Here is a 20,974-nt window from a genome sequence, read left to right as displayed (position 1 = left end):
TACAAAAAACCATAGAAACACTAAGGAATTATAAATTGCACATAGCTCCAGAAAAGATTCAAAGACATGCTCCTTTTCAATATTTAGGATATGAAGTATATCCTAAGGTGCTTACAGTACAAAAACTCTCCTTAAGAACAGAGAAGCTAAACACCTTAAATGACTTCCAGAAATTGATAGGAGATATCCAATGGATGCGTCCCGTGCTAGGCTTGACTACCTGTCAATTGCAACCATTATATGACATTTTAAGGGGAGACAGTGCTTTAAATTCACCACGCCAGCTTACAAAAGAAGCTCAAGAGGCTTTGAGACAAGTTGAACTGGCTTTATCCAATGTGGTTGAAAGAGTCACTCAAAAACCCTTGGAAATATCAGTTTTTGCTACACAAGAGGCCCCCACAGCAGTCCTTCATCAAGGAGACAGTGTGATAGAGTGGGTGAACCTCCCAGCACAACCAGAACAAAGCCTTATTCCTTACCCAGTGCTTGTGGCTAGAATTTTATTAAAGGCCATTAAACGAGCAGTACAATTATCTGGGACAAGACCTGATAAGATATATACCTTTTATACTAATGCACAAGTTAATGTGTGCTGCGAAACCATCCCAGAGTGGCAAATTTTATTAGCCATGGCTCCAAATTTTGCACACGGGTCTCCATTAAAGATAACCAGACTGCTACATAATTGGCAATGGATTCTTGAAGAAAAGGTTTCTAAAGTTCCTCTTAAAGGACCAACTATCTTTACAGATGCATCCAAACATAATATTTGCGCTGTGTATTCTCGTGACTTAACTATAAAGAGAGTAATCAGAACTCCTTTTCAGTCCACTCAGCAGAATGAATTGTATGCAATCATTCTAGCTCTTGCTTATTATCCGGGAGACATAAATATAATATCTGATTCAGCCTATTCAGTAGGTGTGGTTCAAAGAATTGCCACAGCCCAAATAAAATTTGTAGCCTCCAATATATATCAGCTCTTTAAAGAGCTTCAAGAGCAAGTGAGAAAGCATCCAGGTAAGATTTATATTTTGCATGTCCATTCCCATAGTGGACTTCCAGGTCCTATTTTTGATGGTAATTCAAAGGCAGATAGCCTTCTAACCATGCTGGCCAGTACTCCTTTATTTCAAGAAGCACAAGAGTCTCATTCTAAATATCATCAGGCTGCCCGAGCTTTACGTTTGCAGTTTGGAATAACAAGAGAAGAAGCTAGGAGCATAGTAAAAGCCTGTACAGCTTGCCTTCCTTTCCATGCTCCTACACTCCCTCCAGGGAAGAACCCTCGTGGTTTGAGACCTAATGAAATTTGGCAAATGGATGTGACCCATTATAAATCTTTTGGTCGTCTATCTTTTATCCATGTCGTGGTAGACACCTTTTCAGGATTCACATTTGCAATACCAGCAGCAAAAGAGACAGCCCGAGTGGTCACTGAATTCCTTATACAAGCATTTGCAATTATGGGCGTGCCACAAGCAATAAAAACAGACAATGGACCTGCATATACATCTAAACATTTTACACACTTTTGTGCACAGTATAAGATTTTACACACCACGGGCATACCCTTTAATCCTCAAGGGCAGGCAATAGTAGAGAGAAGAAACAGAGATATTAAGACACTCCTCCAAAAACAAAAGAAAGGGGGAGCCACGGGTAACCCTAGAGAACTTCTAAATTTAGTTCTCTATACCATTAATTTTTTAATTTTTGACAAAGATGCACTGGCTCCAGCAGACAGGTTTTATAACTCACCGGAAGGGCAGTGTCCAGTGCGAGCAGCTCCACTGTCTTTAGATAATCGCCAAGTGATGTGGAGAGACCCAGAAAGTGGTGAATGGAAGGGACCAGATAGGTTAACTGCTTGGGGGAGAGGGTTTGCTTGTATCTCTACAGATGGAGAAGGAATCAGATGGGTGCCAACGAGCCGTATTCGCCTTGTCCATCGGAGAGAGACAGAGCAGACCCTTGAAACAAAGGAGAAGGCCCAAGAAACATCGGGTGGTTCCGTTGCTGACTGTGCCCACCACTGAAAAAACCTGGCAGTTATGGCGTTTGGCCCATGGACATCAAAAACTGTTGGACTTGAAAATCCTCAGGAATCATTGGATTCTCTGAGACATGATAAGACTATTGTAGGACTTGAAAATCCTCAGAAATCATTGGATTCTCTGAGACATCATAAGACTATTGTAGGACTGAAATCCTCAGGAATCATTGGATTCTCTGAGACATCATAAGACTATTGTAGGACTGAAAGTCCTCAGGAATCATTGGATTCTCTGAGGCATCATAAGACTGTTGTAGGACTGAAAGTCGCGGGAATCATTGGATTCTCTGAGGCATCATAAGACTATTGTAGGACTGAAAAGTCCTCAGGAATCATTGGATTCTCTGAGGCATCATAAGACTGTTGCTGGACTTCAAAAACTTGTGGGGATCATTGGATTCCCTAACATATAAAAAGACTGATGTGGGATTTCAAAAACTTGTGGGGATCATTGGATTCCCTAACAGTGAAGCAATGGACAATAGATTGGTTTTGGACTATTTCTTGGTTGCTGAAGAAGGGGTATGTGTGTCTGGTGTCTACATACCCTCCTTCTAGGACTTCTGGAAATCTCTTACAATACCATGTTGATTTATATTGTTTGTTATGTCACTATTTGCATGTACAATTCCTGTTTGTTACACCACATCGAGTCTGCACTGATTGTGGGGAGAGTCACCACTAATAGCCTCTGCGTTATTGCTATGTGCTTGTGTAATAACTCCCATGCTGATGGGTTTGTGCATACTTGTCTCTAATAAGGCCCTTCAATCCAGAAACCCGCTAGCAAATCCCCACTTCTCTTTGGTGCTTCTCATCTCCCTTCCTGAGATGTCAGGGAGGGCGTGATTATCTCCTTTTTAGTGCTTTCATCTCCCCTCCTGAGAAGTCAGGGGGGGCGTGATCACGTCCTTTTTGGGGTTCTCATCTCCCTGAAAGGTCAGGGATGGCGCGACCTCCTGTGGTCTAAAACAAAAGAAAGCGGGAGATGTAAAGGGCTAGAACTGAGCAATGCACTTGGATGGTGAAGCACGTGAGACTAATTGCCAATTGGACGGTTCCCTATTAACTTGTTTAAGGTTGACCCTCCCCAGCTGTTCTGTGCTGACTTGATTGGTGGGACAAAGGGGGGGAAGTGACGTGTGTGGGAGGAGCAAGAGAAACTTGGGTGGTGGAACTCACGCTCACTTGCACTCGGGACCTGGCGTTGGAGGCGACGGTAAAGATCTAGAATAAAGACGTTTAGTGATCCTGACTCCTGCTGATTTCTGGAAAGATAGAGTTCCAGCACTATGTCATCATGATGAAATGTGCAACTAGAAATGATGAGTTTGATGATCTTAGAAAAAACATGGAAAGACTTGCACAAAATAATGAAGAGCAAAATGAGTAGAACCAAGATTAACACTGTATACAGTATTAGCAATATTGTTTAAGAACAATTTTGAATGACTTATTTGGACTATTATAAATACCCAAATTAATTACAAAGGACCAATGAAGAAAGATGCTATCTGTATCCATAGAAAGAACTCTTAAAATAGAAGTATATATGTGTGTATACACACATGCATATTTATATTTCATGTCAGTCATCTCTAGGGTGGGAGTGGAGAGAGAAAGAAATAAAAGGGGAAAAAGAGAAAGCTACATGATAATTTTATTACATATTTAAAGGGAATAACAACTTATACATAATAATTTTGCAGTTTTTACATAATTATCTTTTTTCCTATTCTATTATTATGGAAATATTTTATTTCTTAAATTCAGAATAAAATAAAACTTTTGAGAGGGGGAAGGAAGAAAGGAGAGAGAGATTGCCCAAAAGCCATGATTTAAAAAGCCAAGACATTAGACTACAAGAGATTATTAATAAAAATTGTCTTGATACTCTGAACTAATACAGGTAAAACAGAAAGAATTTACTAATCACCTCCTGAAAGAAATCCCAAAATAAAAATTCCCAAGAATATTATAGTCAAATTCCAAAGCTCCCAAATTAAGGAGAAAATATAAGCAGAAAGGAACAATTATAGAACAATGATAGAACCACAGTCAGAATAATACAAGATTTATCAAAATCTTCCTTAAAGGATTAGAGAGCTTGGAATATGATATTCTAGAGTGGAAAGAAGCTAAAATTACAACCAAGAATCACTTATCCAGCAAAAGTGAATACAATTCTTCAGGAAGGAAATGGATATTTAATGAAATAGAGCGCTTTCAAGCATTCTTGATTAAAAGACCAAAGCTGAATAGAAAATTTGATTTTCAAATACAAGACTCAAGGAAAGTATAAAAAAAGGCAAACATGAAAGAATAATCATAAAGGACTCAATAAAGTTAAAGTGTTTATATTCTTATATGGGAAAATGATATGTGTAATTCTTAAGAATTTTGTCATTATTAGGACAAATGGAATGCAGTATATATAGATGGCCCAGGTAGAAACTGATTATCTTGGGATGAAATTTTTTTTAAAAATTAAGGGATGAAAAAGGAGGGATACACTGGGAGATGGGGGAAGCGAGAGATTAAATGAGGGAAATTGGTGGGAGCAGTTGGGCTTCAGTTGATGGTGGCATTGGAAGGAATAGCAAAGGTATACTATCAAAAATGTACTCAATGGAGAGTTTTGGTGGATCTTTAACAAATCATCTAGAGCTATAAGAGAACTCAAATGGTACATTCCTCTTCCACCTCTAGCAATTATTTCTGTGAGAAAACAGATTCCCAGGGAGGTTAACATTTCCCAGTGAGTTGCAGAGTAGGTTTTGACCCCATGTTCTCTTGTCTCCAGGGCTAGAATCTGTATCACAATGTACTTCCCTTCCTGTTCCACTGGGTCTACTTATTACTGTCTCCATCTTTGACCTGGTGCTCTGATACTTGTCCTGGGACCTGGTATTCCTGACTGGGAGCCATATCCAGCCCATTCACAGACATGCCATGCTGCTCTCTGTTCAACTTTATACCATATCATTCCATACTTTTTCCCATGCAAAAAAGATGATATACCATACTTGTTCCTGCCCCCACCCACAGACCCCAGACCACTCCCATCACATAAATATACATTTTCTACCTCTCCATTAGGAACCATCATAGAATCAACACTATCATTCATACAAAGGAGGTATTAGACAATTAGGCTATGTCTCCACTCATCATTCCCTGGATCTTCCTAAACTAAAATGTCCCTTCCTGCTACCACTCTCCTAAATGTGTTGTCTTTCTCAATTAAAGCTCGATTTCTCGTGCTCCTTGAGAGCAGAAGACACTAGAATTAAGATCAATTGGGTAAGGCATCTCTAATCAGGAAATAGTTAAAATATCATTTTAAGTTCTTGTCTGTGAAAAGGTAGACTTGTTCCAGAGGAAAATTATTGGTATATCACTGAGCAAACTTGGATTCACTTAGTAGCTACTTAACTAACCTCAAAGTGTTTTAAAAAAAAATCAATTTGGCAGAAATTAGACTAACATTTTCTATCACAATTAGTTCAAAATTAACACATGACTTCAATATTTAAGGGCACACCATTAAAAAAATCAGAAGATAACTAAATTAAGTAAACACCTTTTACAGTAAGTTTGGCTTTTAATAAGCATTTTTCAAAGATTTTCTGTGTACTAGACACTGTACTAAGTGCTAAGAAGATAAATGCAAAAAGTGTAGTCCCTGCCCTCAAGGACCATGCATTCTATTGAAAGAGGCATGTGCATGTATACTTACAAGATAAGCAAACATTGACATGTAAAGGACTAGAAAAGACTTTGAAGGCCAGAAGATGAAGTGTGAGGTGTCACAGATAAGTACTGAAGTGGAGTGATGGAGTTGGAGTGGGGAAATCCAGAACTTCTTAGCTGTGGGACTGTGGACAAGTCCCTTAACTTCCTCAGACCTCAGTTTCCTTACTTATTAAATGGGAATAATAGGATTTACCTTCTTATTGTTGAAATAAAATGAGATCATATTTGTCAAGCTCTTTGCTAATTTTGAAGCTTTACATAAATGCTATTTTTATTATCTCTGGCTCAAACCTCCCATCATCCACATCCCCATATCCCTTGCTATATTATTTTTGCGAAAACAAAAAATAGGGATCACAAGAGGAAAAGTTAGTCAACTAGCATTTATTAGGCACCTACTATGTGCCAGCATTCTGTTGAGTGGTGAGGATAAAAAGCTTTCTTTGGACATAGTCCAAGCTCTTGAAAACTCATGGTTTAATAAGGAAGATGATGTACAAATATCTATGTATAAGCAAGATATATATAAGATAAATTGGAGCTAATCTCAAAATTTTAAATTTTTTTTTTTTTACAGGAGTGGGGGACTTTCATTGACAATTGAAGCAGATAAACTAGGAAGTAGAGATAAGGAAGAGCAGCATTCCATATGGAAGACAACCAGTACAAACATGGAATATCATGTATGCACAAGCAATAGCAAGAACTTTATGTCACTGGCTTTCAGAGCACATGAAGGGGAGTAGGTTATAAGAACACTGAAGATGTAGGAAGGTGACAAAGAAAAGCATTCTAATCATGAGGTACATACAGTTACTGCAAAGGCATGGATCTGGGAGATATATCATAGGTGAAAAATGACAAATAGATCTTTTGGCCTGGAGAGAGGTAAGGGAGTAAAATATAAGAAGATTGAAATGCAAGATAGGGCTGAGTTAGGAAGAAGTCTAAATGCTAAAGGAATTTGTATTTTACCGTAGATTTAGCAGTCACTAGAATTTAGGGAATAACATGGTGATTTTCCTTTTAGGAAACTCACTGGTGGCTGTGTACATAATGGATGAAAGGGCACAGACTTGATGCAGGGAGACCAGTTAGAAGGCTATTGAAGTAGCCTACAAGGAAGTGATGAGGGTCTGAACTAGGTTGGTAGCTGTATGCTAAAAAGGGCTGTATAACATGAGATATTGGAGAGATAAGATTGGTTACCTAGTTGGATATGTAGGATGAGTGAGAGTGAGAAGGTTGATATAAGGATGATACCAAGATTGTGAACCAGGATGACTGGGATGATGGTAGAGTCCACAATAGTAATAGGTAAATGGTTTTTTTGTTTGTTTTATTGGTGTATTTTATTTTTATATTATAAACATTTAGAGATTACTCTCCTTTGTGAGAAGTGTCATAAAATAAAACAAGTAAAACTAACAATACAATTAATAATGCAATTAAGTAAAACTAACAGATATAGTGATCTTACCTGAAAGTGCCTACAACATTCCATACCATTTAGCAAATCTTTTCATCTCTATTTTTATTAATTTTTAATGAAATTTATTTTCTCTTCCTCCAACTTCATTGAAAAAGGAGAAAAGATTAAAAAAAAACACATTGTATTAAATATTCATGCATAGTCAGGAAAAACCTCCACTCATTGACGGTATTCAAAAATATGTCTCATTTTGTCAGAAGGTAGACCCTAAGATCTAGAAATAGGCCGGACCCTAGAAACCAGAAAGTCCAACTCATTTTGTAGATGTAAAAATGGAAGCACTTTTCCAGGGTTATAATAAAAACTAGTTAAGTATCTGGGTGTCTAATCTTTACTCTTACTCCAATGTTACTTGGCAGAGATGAGAGATTATGGGCATGAAATGTCACAAAACTGTCAGATCTGATTGATATATTGGTTAATTTTGCTCCAATGCATTCCTCTCCCCACCCACAATTTTTTTCTTAAATTTGTAAGAAGGGATGAATCCTAAGTTGTAGAAAGGAAAAATATACATTGGAAAATATACATAAAAACAATAGATATAAAAATGAAGAAAAAGTTTCCAATTTATATCAAATAGTATAGAAGTTTTCTGCTTCAATGGAAATACTTGAAACTGGTGGACTAGTGTTAGTATATTTAACATATACCTTGCATATGTGATTTCAAGAAGGCTCTTTGTGTCTGCCTGAATGTATGTTTTTGACTACAAAATAGGTCTGGAACCTAGGGCCCAAGCTTGTTCCTTTTTGCAGGAAGTCGCTATAAACTGACTTAGTATCTCAGATTAAAATCAGTTTTTATACCTCCTGGACCCCTAAATACAGAGGGAAGGAGCATTTATCCTTGGTGTTCTAAAACCTCTAATCTTCCAGACCTTTCAGGATTAACTACTTAGCCTGTGGCCTTTGGTCTCTACCATTTCCTAGTTTGACCTCTTCTGTGAAATTTGAATTCCTGGATTCCTGATAACCATCTCAGAGCAGGGTTTATTTTGGTTTTGGGGTCAGGGCTTTCACCTAAGGCGGCCTCCAATTTCACCTCTAATAAAAAGGTGTCTACTCTATTCCTTTTCTGGAAGCAATCTCCCAATGCAGAGCCAGCAGCTAAGAAGAAGGGAAGAACAAGAGGATTATCAATAAGAGCCACCCCCTGGACTGCATTGCTTTTATCAAAGAATCCCCCAAAGCAATGTGGATATCCTGGACTGCCTTGGCTTGCTTCAATATTTGGCTCATCTCTGCTCCTCCAAGCCATCCCTTCCAAGGAATTCAGTTTCTATATGTTTCCTCTCTTTTTAGAATGAGGGCAGGTACCTCTTACTTTTTCAGTGTATTCCCAGCAGTTCACACAGTATCTAACAGTAAGGATGGGATAAAGACTTGATTGATAGAATTTTCCTAAATTGTAGCACTCTCAGTCTTGCAAAGAACCTTCACAAAGTCTTGTGAAGTTTATCTGTTTTTAGTCTACTTTTTAGTTAATCTATTTTTTATGCAAAACCAGATCTATGTGTCTTTGTTGCTATTCAGTTGTGTCTGATTCATTGTCCCATTTTCATGTTATTTTTTAAAGTGGTTTGTCATTTCCTTCTCTAGCTCATTTTTTAAATTAGAAAACTGACACAAAATAAGAATTAGATGACTTGCTTAAAGTCACATAGCTAGAGTCTGAGGATGGATTTGAACTCAAATATATCTGACTTCATTTCTGCCTCAGTGAAAAGAGATATACAGCTCTACCAGCCACTTAGCTGCCTCATGTATTCCTTTACTAAGCACTCACTATGTTCTGGTCCTTTTGCTAGGTCCTGAGAATAGAAAGCCAAAACAAAATCATCCCTGCCCCCAAGGAGATTATATTCCACAGGAGGAAATACCATATATATATATATATATATATATATATATATATATATATATATATATTAGAAAATATAAAAGTCATTTGGAAAGGCACCACAATATGGAGAAGGTAGAGAGGGAAAGGCCTTGTTTGGAGGTAAAAGGGTGGACTAGAATCAGCTCAAACAGATTTGGGAAAATTGATGGTTAAATCAATACTCTGGAAATCCTTCAGGCTAAAAATCAGGAACTAATTTTTTATTTTGTTGACTATCTGCAAAGTGTTGATTGTTAAGAAGTTAATAATGAAACTTAAACTTAAAAAATTAATTCATTTTACCACTGAAGATAAGTTGTTAAATGAACTTTTAACAATACACTCCTGGGGAAGTGTTACCTGTATAGTGCGGAGCTTTTAAGGAAGCTAAATATTATATCCTATGATAAAGAAGCAAGGAAGCAGGCAAAGCCCTGAAGATAAGAGACAGAATGTTATGCCCAAATGGCAAATAGACCAATTGAGCTGAAAGGTAGATTAAGACAAAGAGGTAATGTTTAATGAGTCTGAAAAAGGCTGGCTGGATACACCATGAACAGCTCTCCAAACTTCCAAACAGAGAGTGAAGTTTTATATTTTATTCTGGAAACAGGAATCCATCTTCAGCAGGTGATGTGGTATCACCTGTGGATGAGTATTATCTTTGTTTTATAGCTAATGTAACAGAGGCACAGAGAGGTGATTTATTTGTCCAGGGTGACATAGTATTAATTAGAATTGGGTCATCAACAATGGTGTGTTGGAGCCAATTGAAACCAGCCTGCAAGAGTTGGTTGTTAAATTGAATTAAGAAATTAGTAAAAACTACAAATAAAGAAAAAAAATTGTAACACAACTGAGGAAGTTCTAGCAGCACACAGACCTTTTTTGGAATCCATGTCTTCTGATTCTCACATTCCACCTTATACCCCCCTCACTCCTCAGGTCTGGGATCCAAGCCCAAAATTAAAACTGCTTGCTAAGTATAACGCATATCCACAATGAGATATCATTGTAATACACTTTGTAGTTCCTCTTCCCTTTGTTTGATCTTTATAATTACCATGGGACTTTTTAGGAATGTTTGCAGGGTTCCACTGAATAGTCTGTCCACCATGCAACCAGACTTAATGGCTGGTATCAGAGATTCGATGAATTGTTTGACAGCTGCCCCCAGACAGTCCCTATGTAAGTACAATTATTAAACTATTTATACAGTTAGAATGGAGCTCTCTGCCCCTTTCTTTGATACACTTATTTTGCCTCTTGGTTGGGAGAGGGGGAAGAGGTTCAAAATTCCTTTGGTTGGAAAATTCTGGACCCTACAGATGATATTAGTGTTATTATTTAATTATACCCTTGCTTAAACAAAACTTTCTGAAAAATCTAGCTTCCATCAAAGATGTCCAATGATAGGAACATCACAGTTTTTCAAAGTAGCCTTTTTTTACTTTGAGATAATTGTTTTTTAGGATCTGATTTGAGGAAATTATTGGGCATAAGTCTAGTTTATGATTTCACTGGTGTGGGAATAACTTGTGTGGAAATTCCTTTCAACAATATAGATTGGCAATTTATTGAATTACAACTTCAGAACTGAAAAGGACTTTAGTAGTCTCTCAGACCAGCTCCTCATTTGACATAAGGAAATATGTATTTTATATTCTTAGTTATCTGGAGGTACTTAAGAATTTAAAGAATTTGCCCACAATTCCCTAGATAGAGTGTGTCAAAGGAGGGGCTTGATCCAAAGTGTGCTGGAGCCAGCCCTCTCCCAAAAGCATTAATACTTAGGAAATTAGCAATAAATTATGTCTTGAGGTATTTTTTGAACATCTAGAGACTTAAGTGATGGAGAAAATGTCAATAATACAAATTAAACTTAAACATGTGTTGCATAAATTTTTGAAGTAGGTGGGTGAGAGTCAACTGTTTGAATTTTACCAGTTTATCTCTGACTTGAACCCAAGTTTTCCTGAAATTAAGACTTGATGTAATGCTGCCTTTCATTAAGAACCCAAGTTGACTTCAAAAATCAAATGCAGGAGTGGATAGAGCACCAGCCTTGAATTCAGGAGGACCGGAGTTCAAATCTGGTCTCAGACACTTGACACTTCCTAGCTGTATGACCCTGGGCAAGTCACTTAACCCCAGCCTCAAAAAAAAAAAAAAAAAAAAAAAAAATCAAATGCAGGAAGGCAAAACTAACAAATGCATTTTTTTTTTCAGATCATGATGCAATAAAAATTACATTCAATAAAAAACCAGGGGAAAATAGATCAAAAAGTATTTGGAAACTAAATAATCTCATCCTAAAGAATGAATGTATGAAACAGCAAATTATAGACGCAATCAATAATTTCATCCAAGAGAATGACAATAATGAGACAATATACCAAAATTTGTGGGATGAAGCCAAAGTGGTAATGAGGGGAAATTTTATATTTCTAGATGATTACTTGAATAAAATAGAGAAAGAGAAGATCAATAATTGGGCTTGCAATTAAAAAAGCTAGAAAAAGAATTAAAAATCCCAAATCAAATACCAAACTTGAAATTCTAAAAATAAAAGGAGAGATCAATAAAATTGAATGTAAAAAAAAAACAAAAAAAACTATTGAATTAGTAAAAAAAAAATTAACAGTTGGTTTTATGAAAAAAAACCAACAAAATGGATAAACCTTTAGTTAATTTGATTAGAAAAAGAAAAAAGAAAAATCAAATTATTAAGTTTCAAAAATGAAAAGGGAGAACTATCCACCAATGAAGAGGAAATTAGAGCAATAATTAGGAGTTACTTTACCCATTTTATGCCAATAAATTTGACAACATAAGTGAAATGGAGGAACACCTATAGAACTATAGGTTTTCTTTCTTTTTCTTAATCATATTAACCAGTAGTTTATCTATTTCATTAGTTTTTTTCATGAAACCACTTCCCAGGTCTATTAATTTAATAGTTTTCTTGCATTCAATTTTACCCATCTCACTTTTAGTTTTTTGTTTTGTTTTGTTTGTTTGTTTTTCTGAGGCTGTGGTTAAGTGACTTGCCCAGGGTCACACAGCTAGGAAGTAAGTATTAAGTGTCTGAGACCAGATTTGAACTCGGGTCCTCCTGAATTCAAGGCTGGTGCTCTATCCACTGCCCACCTAGCTGCCCCTCACTTTTAATTTTTAGAGTTTCCAGTTAGTGTTTAATTAGGGATTTTTAATTTGTTTTTTTCTAGTTTTTTAAATTATATACCCAATACAATTTATGTTATATGTTTATGTTATATAGTCTATTTTATAGAAATATAAGTATTTAGAAGTACATATTTTTCTAATGACTGCTTTTGAGATATCCCATAGATTTTAATTAATGTCTAATTATTGTCATTCTTCTTCTTTTTTTTTTCTTTTTTTACCATGACTTGGTAACCCATTAATTTTCAAAGATTAGATTATTTAGTCATCACTTAATTTTTAGTTTATGTTTCTGTGATCCTTTCTTAAATATAATTTTATTGCATTGTAATCTGAAAAAAATGCAGTTCATATTTCTGTTTTTCTGCATTTAACTATAAAGTTTTATGACCCAATATAAGGTCAATTTTTATAAAGATATTATGTAATTCTGAGAAAAGCTTGATGATGCAATGGATACACCACCAACCCTGGAATCAGGAAGACTGAATTCCAATCCAGCCTTAGATACTTAACACTTCCTAGGTGTGTGACTCTAGGCAAGTCACTTAATACCAATTGCCTCAGCAGGGAAAAAAAAAAAAAAAAAAAAAAAAAAAGGAATATTCCTTTTTATTCCTATTCAATTATCTTCAGATAGCTCTCATTTGCAGCATTACCTAAATGCTACTACTTATCTCTTGACTTGGCTTTCTTAATTTTTTGGTTAAGTTGATCTAGTTCTGAGAGGGGATGGTTGAAGTCCCACAATGTTATAGTTTTTCTATTTATTTCCACTTGTAATTCATTTAACTTTTTCTTTAAAACTCTGGGAGTTACAGCATTTGATGCATATGAATTTAGCACTAATATTTCTTCATTATCTTTAATACCTTTTATCATAATATAGTTTCCTTGTTTATCTGAGTTTAATCTATATTAGCTTTAACTTTGTCTAAGATCATGATTGCTACCCCTCTTTTTATTACATCAGCTGAAGCATAACAAATTCTTCTCCATCCCTTTGTTTTTACTCTGTTTATCTCACTTTTAAACATGTTTCTTGTAAACAACATAAGTCAGTTGTTTTTTAATTGATTCTGTTAACCTTTTCCATTTTATGGGTGAGTTCAGCCCCTTCACATTCAAAGTTGTAATTACTAGCTGTGCATTTCCCTCCATTCTATTTTTCCTCATTATTTATCCTTCTCTTTTTATCCTATTCTCTCCTCAAGTACTTTATTTCTAACTATTATCTCCCTAATCCACACCCTTTTAAAGACTCATTCCTTTGTCCTAGCCTCTCCCCTCCTATTTCTTTGTAAGTTATGAAGACTTTTAAACCCTTCAAAATGTATGAGCTATTACCTCTTTAATCCAGTCCTGTTTAGAATAATACGCTAGCACAAACAGCCCTATAACCCTTCTGCCCTCCACTGTAGCAGTTCTTAAAAAACTTTCAGGTATTTGTGAGAAAAAGATCAAAACTGAAAATGTGACCTATAAAAATCAGGAGAAATACAAGAAGGGAAACTAAATTAAAGACCAGTTATAAAGGATTTAACAAGGTCAAATTCCGTACTTATATGGGAAAATGTTATTTGCAGTCCTTAAGAATGATATCATTACTTGGACAGTTTGAAAGAGTATACATCAGTAAAACGATCTGATGTTGAATTAAGTATGATAAGATGAGTCTGAAAAATAAATTTGGGCAAGGAGATGTAAAATAGAGCAACTATTTCAAAGAACTGTGTACTCCCTCTTTCCTTTCTCCTCCCTCACCAGACCCCGCCTTTTTCTGCCATCACTGTAGTGTGCATTCTCCCCTCCCACATCCTCCCCTTCTCCTCCCTCACCAGGCCCCGCCTTTCTGCCATCACTGTAGTGTGCATTCTCCCCTCCCACATCCTCCCCTTCTCCTCCCTCACCAGGCCCCGCCTTTCTGCCATCACTGTAGTGTGCACTCTCCCCTCCCCCAGCTCCTCCCCTTCTCTGCCCTCCCAGGCTCCGCCTTTCTGCCATCTCTGTAGTGTGCACTCTCCCCTCCCCCAGCTCCTCCCCTTCTCTGCCCTCCCAGGCTCCGCCTTTCTGCCATCTCTGTAGTGTGCATTCTCCCCTCCCACATTCTCCTCTTCTCCTCCCTCACCAGGCCCCGCCTTTCTGCCCTCACTGTAGTGTGCACTCTCCCCTCCCCCAGCTCCTCCCCTTCTCTGCCCTCCCAGGCTCCGCCTTTCTGCCATCACTGTCTGCACTCTCCCCTCCCAGCTCCTCCCCTTCTCCTCCCCCCCAGACCCTGCCCCCTGCCGCCATATTTACTGCTGTGTACTCTCTCCATTTCCCTCACCAGGCCCTTCTCTCTACTGCCCTCATTGGTGTGTGCTCCCTTCTCTTGGCCCACTAGGTCCCTATGTGGCACTTGGGTTCCCAGTCCAGGGTCAGCGCCGCTGAGGGCCCTAGAATCTTCCTGAAACGTCCCCACTGTCTCTGGGGAGTATAGAAGCTGAGGCCGCCCCTCCCCCACCTCCCAAGAGCCGCGTGGTCAGTTCCTTCCCAGGGCGGACCCTGAGGTAGCTACCCTTTGGCTGGGCTAGTTTGGGCCCCTGAGACTCATCTTTCCGAACATTTCCCCAAATTGCCTTGGATAAGACGCGGCCTTTACTGCGACTTTTAATTATTTCTACCTCTCAGAGTTTACATTAGTTACGTTATTTGTGCGGGTACTGGAAGGAGCCAAGGCCTTCCCGCCTCCGGACCTGCGGAGATTTCAAAGGCACCCAAGAAGCCCAGGTTCAGATTCTCCCCTCCCCCCGCAGTGCTGTGGTGGAAAAGCACCTCCACCTCACCACCTTGTGGTTTCCTTTGCTCTTTGTTCCTCCAAGGAACAACGTGGCCATCCTTCAGTGCCGGACACCATGGGCTTCCTGAGGCAGATACAACTTTTGCTTTGGAAGAACTGGACCCTCCGGAAAAGGCAAAAGGTAACAGATACACTCTCTTAATGGGCCCAGTTTTCTGCTGCCCCTGCAGCCCGAGGAGGAGCCCGGAGAATGGAGACGCAGTGAAAACGCTGGGCCCATTGGCCGTGAGGGGTCGTGGGTTCCAATCCTGCCTCTGCCCTTCCCTCCCACCTCACCTGGGGCCCTCAGCTGGCTCCTACCGGGACTGAGCCTGTCAGGTGCCTTCTGAACACCTGCTTGGGGGGAATCCAAACCCCAGCAGCCGCGGGTCAGGAGGCCCTGGGGGCCCCAGAGAGCCGCTCTGTCCGGGTTTAGGAGCCGCTGTGGTTTCTTTAATCTATTACAGCCGCGGCGGGCACTGCTGGGGACCAGTGTCCCTTGTGCAGCGATAGGGGAAAAGGGATGGAAAATCGGGCTGCTCTTGAAATGTTCATAATGTGCAGTTTTCCCTAGGGGCTTTAAACTGGGATTATGTTGGGAACTCCAGGAGTTTGGGATTGCACCTGTGGGAGGCGCAGTGAAACGAGCGCCGGCAGGTGGGAAGCAGCAGGGGACAGCCGGAGCTCTGTTTGTGTCTGATGTGGTAGAGTCCAGAGTTGGAGAATTATCTAGGTATGAGATGTGAAACTCACCTACTTCCTCCCCACAAAAACCTTATACTTTTAATGAGAAAACACTGAAGCTAAACCCCCAAATTGGATTAAAGTTATCTTTGAAAGATGCTTATCTGCTCCACAGATTAGCTTTCTATTTTTAGGGGAAAGGCTAGACAGTGACACGGCTTCAGATTTAGAATTAATTCAGAGTTCATCCAGTGTCTCTTCGAGAATACAACTAGGTCAGCCACCGCCAGAAGCCCTTGAACCGCCAAGAAGGAGCTGAAGCGTCTGAACACCAGGACTACAAGCGGTACAAGATGAATGGTGGCTGCTAGATGGCTCCAGACGCTCCTTAGCTGTGAAATGGGCGCTTCACTCTGTTTGCTTCAGTTTCCTATTCTATAAAATTAGTTGGACAAGCAAACTACTCCAGTATTTTTGCCAAGAAAATCCCAAGTGGGGTCATGAAGAGTTGGACAAAACTACTGAACAACTAGAGTAATGGGAAGGGAGCGGCTAGGTGGCGGCTAGGTGGCGCAGTGGAGAGAGCACCAGCCTTGAATTCAGGAGGACCCGAGTTCAAATCTGGCCTCAGACACTTAACGCTTCCTGGCTGTGTGACCCTGGGCAAGTCACTTAACCCCCGCGGGGGGGGGGGGCAGTAATAGGAAGCCATCTAACTCACTGGAAGCTATGTTCTGACTTTGACAAAGGTCAGGAGAAATAAGAGTGGTAACCAGGGTTACGTAGCAGCACTTAGTGAATGGAGCGCAGAACCGCCTCAGTTGTGACTCCAGGATATGTGCTGACACAAGAGGTGTAAATCTGCTTCTCTGGGGTTTTAGCGTTCCCATATTCTGTTTTCACCAATCCTCACCCCTAGAACTTGTGTTTAAAAGTTGAGTTGAGGGAATTCAGACGCTGCTTTCCCTTATTGTATTGTTTGAAGCATGCTACCAAAATTATTGGATATGGCTCTAACGCTTCCACAATTCAAGAGTAAGGAGACAGTGAATCAGAATAGGAAATATATAGAGGATATATTATTGAGTATCTCCGTCTCTATCTAAACTTGTAGAAGGAAAGCTCTTTGAGGACGGGAGTTACTTTGTCTTTGTATGCCCAGAGTTTAGTACGGTGTCCTGTATCTAGAACTTGGAAAGTAGTTCAGCTGAACAGTTATGATATGTGAATGTAATGGAATGGCATTGTGCAGTGAGAAACGATGAAGGGGACAAAACCTGGGAAGATTTATATAAACTGAAGCAGAGTAGAGAGAGAATATTACATGTAATAACATCAGCATTGTAAATACAAATAACTCTGAAAATTAAAATATCAATGCAATAACCAACCATGATTGTAAGAGGCCAATAATGAAGCATGCTACACAACAGATGGTAGACTAAATATGCAGAATAAAACATAATTTTTGTTTGATTTGGTGAGTTTAGGAATGTGGTTTTTTAAACTATGCAAATTTGCTTTAAGGGTATTTTATGTTTTTCCTTTTCAAAGATAAGGTGTGATGGGAGGGAGAGAAAACTGATATACTCATCAGAAAAATATTTAATATAAAGATAAAATAAAATTAAGGGATTGGAGTCTATGATCTCTTCAGGAAAAATAAAAGAGAAACTCAAAAAAGAAATGCAAGGAACTAAGATTTGTGGGTGTGGTGAGGTGGGGGAGGCGCTGTAGGGGAGTGGAGAGCATAGGCCAAAAAAGAGACGAGGAAACATTTCTGAGGAGTGATAAAGTTGATGGTGGAAAGCCAAAGAAGCAAGCAATTATCTTAGTGAGTAGTCCTATCTTGGCTATCTGGGCTTGGTATCTTATTTCCTTCATAAAGTTGCCAGGATCAAATGAGTTGTTTCATCATTTTCTCATCTTGCTCACTATCTTGCCAAACTTGCTCATCTCATCAGTGTCCTGAAACCAGAGGGCTCAAGGTAAATGTCTATGTCATGCCCCCTGCTGGTGTGCATTCCCTCCCCCCAGGAGACAGCTATAAATGGGATCTATTTTATATTCTTTCCCAAGTCCCAACTTTCCAAGTAGCAGATACAAAATTATAGATTTAGAGTTGAAAGGGATCTTATAGTAAAAACCCCTGCTTCAAAGACAAGAAAACTGGCACTGAAAGGTTACTTACCTAAGGTTATGTTGCTACTAAATGTATGTGGTAGGATTTGAACTCGCTTTTTTTGACTCCCAAGTCTCACTCCCTAGCCATTATTATGCTTCCTTAATCACCCCTTTGTGTCTGTGCTATATACCAGTTCACTAAACTGTGAGGTAACTATTCCTTAGGAAGGTTAAGATAATAAATTTGACTAGTGTCAGTTGTTTTAACAGGGAGTAGATATATCTACCTATGACAATGTAAGAGCACTAGATTTGCAGAGGCCAGACGTGGGCACATAAACTCCAGCTGAAATCTTCCTTGCTGGATGACCTTACCTCTATGACCTTCATCTGTAGAACGAAAATAATATAGGATGCAGGATGTCTGGGGAAAAAACATTTTACAACAGAAATCTGGCTTCTAGTCATTTTCTCACTTTTTAGGAAAGCCAAACTAGTAGGCTAATACTATTGCTTTTCTTCTCTGTTATGCTTTCTCCCTCTTCCCTTTAGTTTTCAATATCACCCTTGCAAAAAACCTTGTGTTACAATTTTTTTTCTTCCTCCTTTCCCCCCACCCTCTCCCCTACACAGCAAGCAATCTGTACAATTATTCTACACATTTCCACATTTATCATGCTGCACCAAAAAAATCAGGAATGCCAAGAGAAAATTACAGACCAATCTCCCTAATGAATATTCATGCAAAAATATTTTATTAAAACTTATTTACGAAATGTATGCATGGGTAATTTTTCAACATTGACTCTTGCAAAGCCTTCTGTTCCAAATTAGCCTCTTCCCCCCCAAATCCCCTCCCCTAGATGGCAAGTAGTCCAATGCATGTTTAAAAAATGTTAAATCCAATATATGTATGCATATTTATACAGTTATCTTGCTGCACAAGAAAAATTTGATCAAGAAGAAAAAACTGGGAAAGAAAAAAATGCAAACCACAAAGAATGAGAATGCTATGTTGTGGTCCACACAGTTCCCATGGGTGTAGATGTCTCTCTTCACCACTGAACAATTGGAATTGGTTTCAATCATCTCATTGTTGAAGAGACCCACGTCCATCAAAATTGATCATTGTATAGTCTTATTGCCATATTCTCCTAGTTCTGCTCATTTCACTCAACATTAGTTCATGTTTCTACAGGCCTCTCTGAAATCATCCTGTTGGTCATTTCTTAAAGAACAATATAACATTCACATACCATAATTTATTCAGCCATTCTCCAATTAATGGGCATCCATTTAGTTTCCAGTTTCTCATTCAAAAATCTTATAATATTAGCAAAGAATTATAGTAAATTATCACCAGGATAATACACGCAACAGAGTAGGATTTATACCAGGAATGCAGGGCTGGTTCAAAACCAGGAAAACTATCAGTATAATTGACCATATCAATAACCAAGCTAACAAAGATAATTATCTCAATAGATGCAGAAAAAGCATTTGACAAAATACAACACCCATTCCTATAAATACTAGAGAGCATAGAAATAGAATTTTCCTTAAAATGATGAATTGCATTTATCTAAACCCCAACAAGTATTAAATGTTATGAGGATAAGCTAGAAGCATAAGATCAAGGGGTGAAACAAGGTTGGCCATTAACACTAACATTCATTATGCTAGAAATATTAGCTTTAGCAATAAGAGAAAAAAATTAGAGTAGATAATGAAGAAAAACTTATTTTACAGATAATATGGTATATTTAGAGAATCCTGGAGAATCAATTAAAAAATTACTAGAAATTAATTTTAGCAATGTTGAAGGATATGAAATAAACCCACATAAATCACTGGCATTTTAATATGTTACCAACAAAGCCCAGCAGCAAGAGATAGAGAAATCCTCTTTAAAAAACTGTAGATATGGGTCTACTTGCCAAGACAAAACCAAAAATGAACACAATTACAAAACACTTTTCCCACAAAGTTAGAACTAAACATTTGGAAGAATATCAAGTGCTCATGGCCAGGCCAAGCTAATAAAAATTAAAATTCTACCGCAGTCTTATTCAGTACCAATCAAGCTGCCAAAAAATTATAGAGCTAGAAAGATTAAAAAATCAATCTGGAAGAAAGGAATAAAAGGTCAAAAATTTCAAGGAAATTAATGAAAAAAAAAATGCCAAGGAAGATGGCGCAGCTATACCAGATCTTAAACTATATTATAAAGAGGCAGTCATCAAAACCATTTGGTACAAGAAAAAAAAAAAAAGTGGATCAGTGAAATAGGTTAGTATCAAGACAGAATGATGACTCTAATTTACTGAATCCTAAGACTGCAGCTTCTGGGATAAGAGTTCATTATTTGACAAAAATTGGTGGGAAAACTGAAAAATCGTATGGCAGGAACTACACATTGACCAACATGTAACACCCTATATACCAAGATAAGGTTGAAATGGGTTCATAATTTAGACATAAAGGGTACTATAAGCAAATTGGGTGAACAAGGGATAGTTTATCTCTAAGAGATGTGGAGAAGGGAGGAATTTATGATCAAAAAAGAACTAGAGAACATAAAATGCAAAATGGATAAATTTGATTACATTAAAATTGTTTTTGCACAAACAAAACTAATGCAGTCAAGATTAGAAGGAAAACAGAAAACTGGCAAAATTTTATGGCAATATTTCCGATAAAGGCCTCATTTCTAAAATATATCGAGAATTGACTCAAATTTATAAGAATATAAATCATCCTCAATCGATAAATGGTCAAAGGATATGAATTTTAAGATGCAAGAATTAAAACTTTCTAGTCATATGAAAAATGCTCTGAATCACTATTGATTAGAGAAATGCAAATTAAGACAATTCAGGTATTTCACATTTATCAGACTGGTTAATATGACAAAAAGTAAATGATAACTGTTAAAGGGAATATGGGAAAAATTGGGACCCTAATACACTGT

General features: G+C 38.1%; 1 protein-coding gene across 1 annotated transcript in view; it reads left to right on the top strand.

Annotated features, from left to right (window-relative positions):
* The first annotated feature begins 15,209 nt into the window (after nucleotides 1–15,209).
* Nucleotides 15,210–20,974, top strand: part of ABCA4 (ATP binding cassette subfamily A member 4) — a 357,920-nt gene continuing 352,155 nt past the window's right edge. Inside the window, exon 1 of the mRNA XM_074262732.1 lies at nucleotides 15,210–15,337. Coding sequence (XP_074118833.1) covers nucleotides 15,272–15,337 — 66 coding nt within the window. The 5' untranslated portion in view covers nucleotides 15,210–15,271. The remainder of the gene's footprint in view (nucleotides 15,338–20,974) is intronic.

This window comes from Sminthopsis crassicaudata, chromosome 4 (genome assembly GCF_048593235.1).
Source record: "Sminthopsis crassicaudata isolate SCR6 chromosome 4, ASM4859323v1, whole genome shotgun sequence".
Classification (NCBI taxonomy): domain Eukaryota; kingdom Metazoa; phylum Chordata; class Mammalia; order Dasyuromorphia; family Dasyuridae; genus Sminthopsis; species Sminthopsis crassicaudata.
This window is presented reverse-complemented; position numbering and strand designations above follow the sequence as displayed.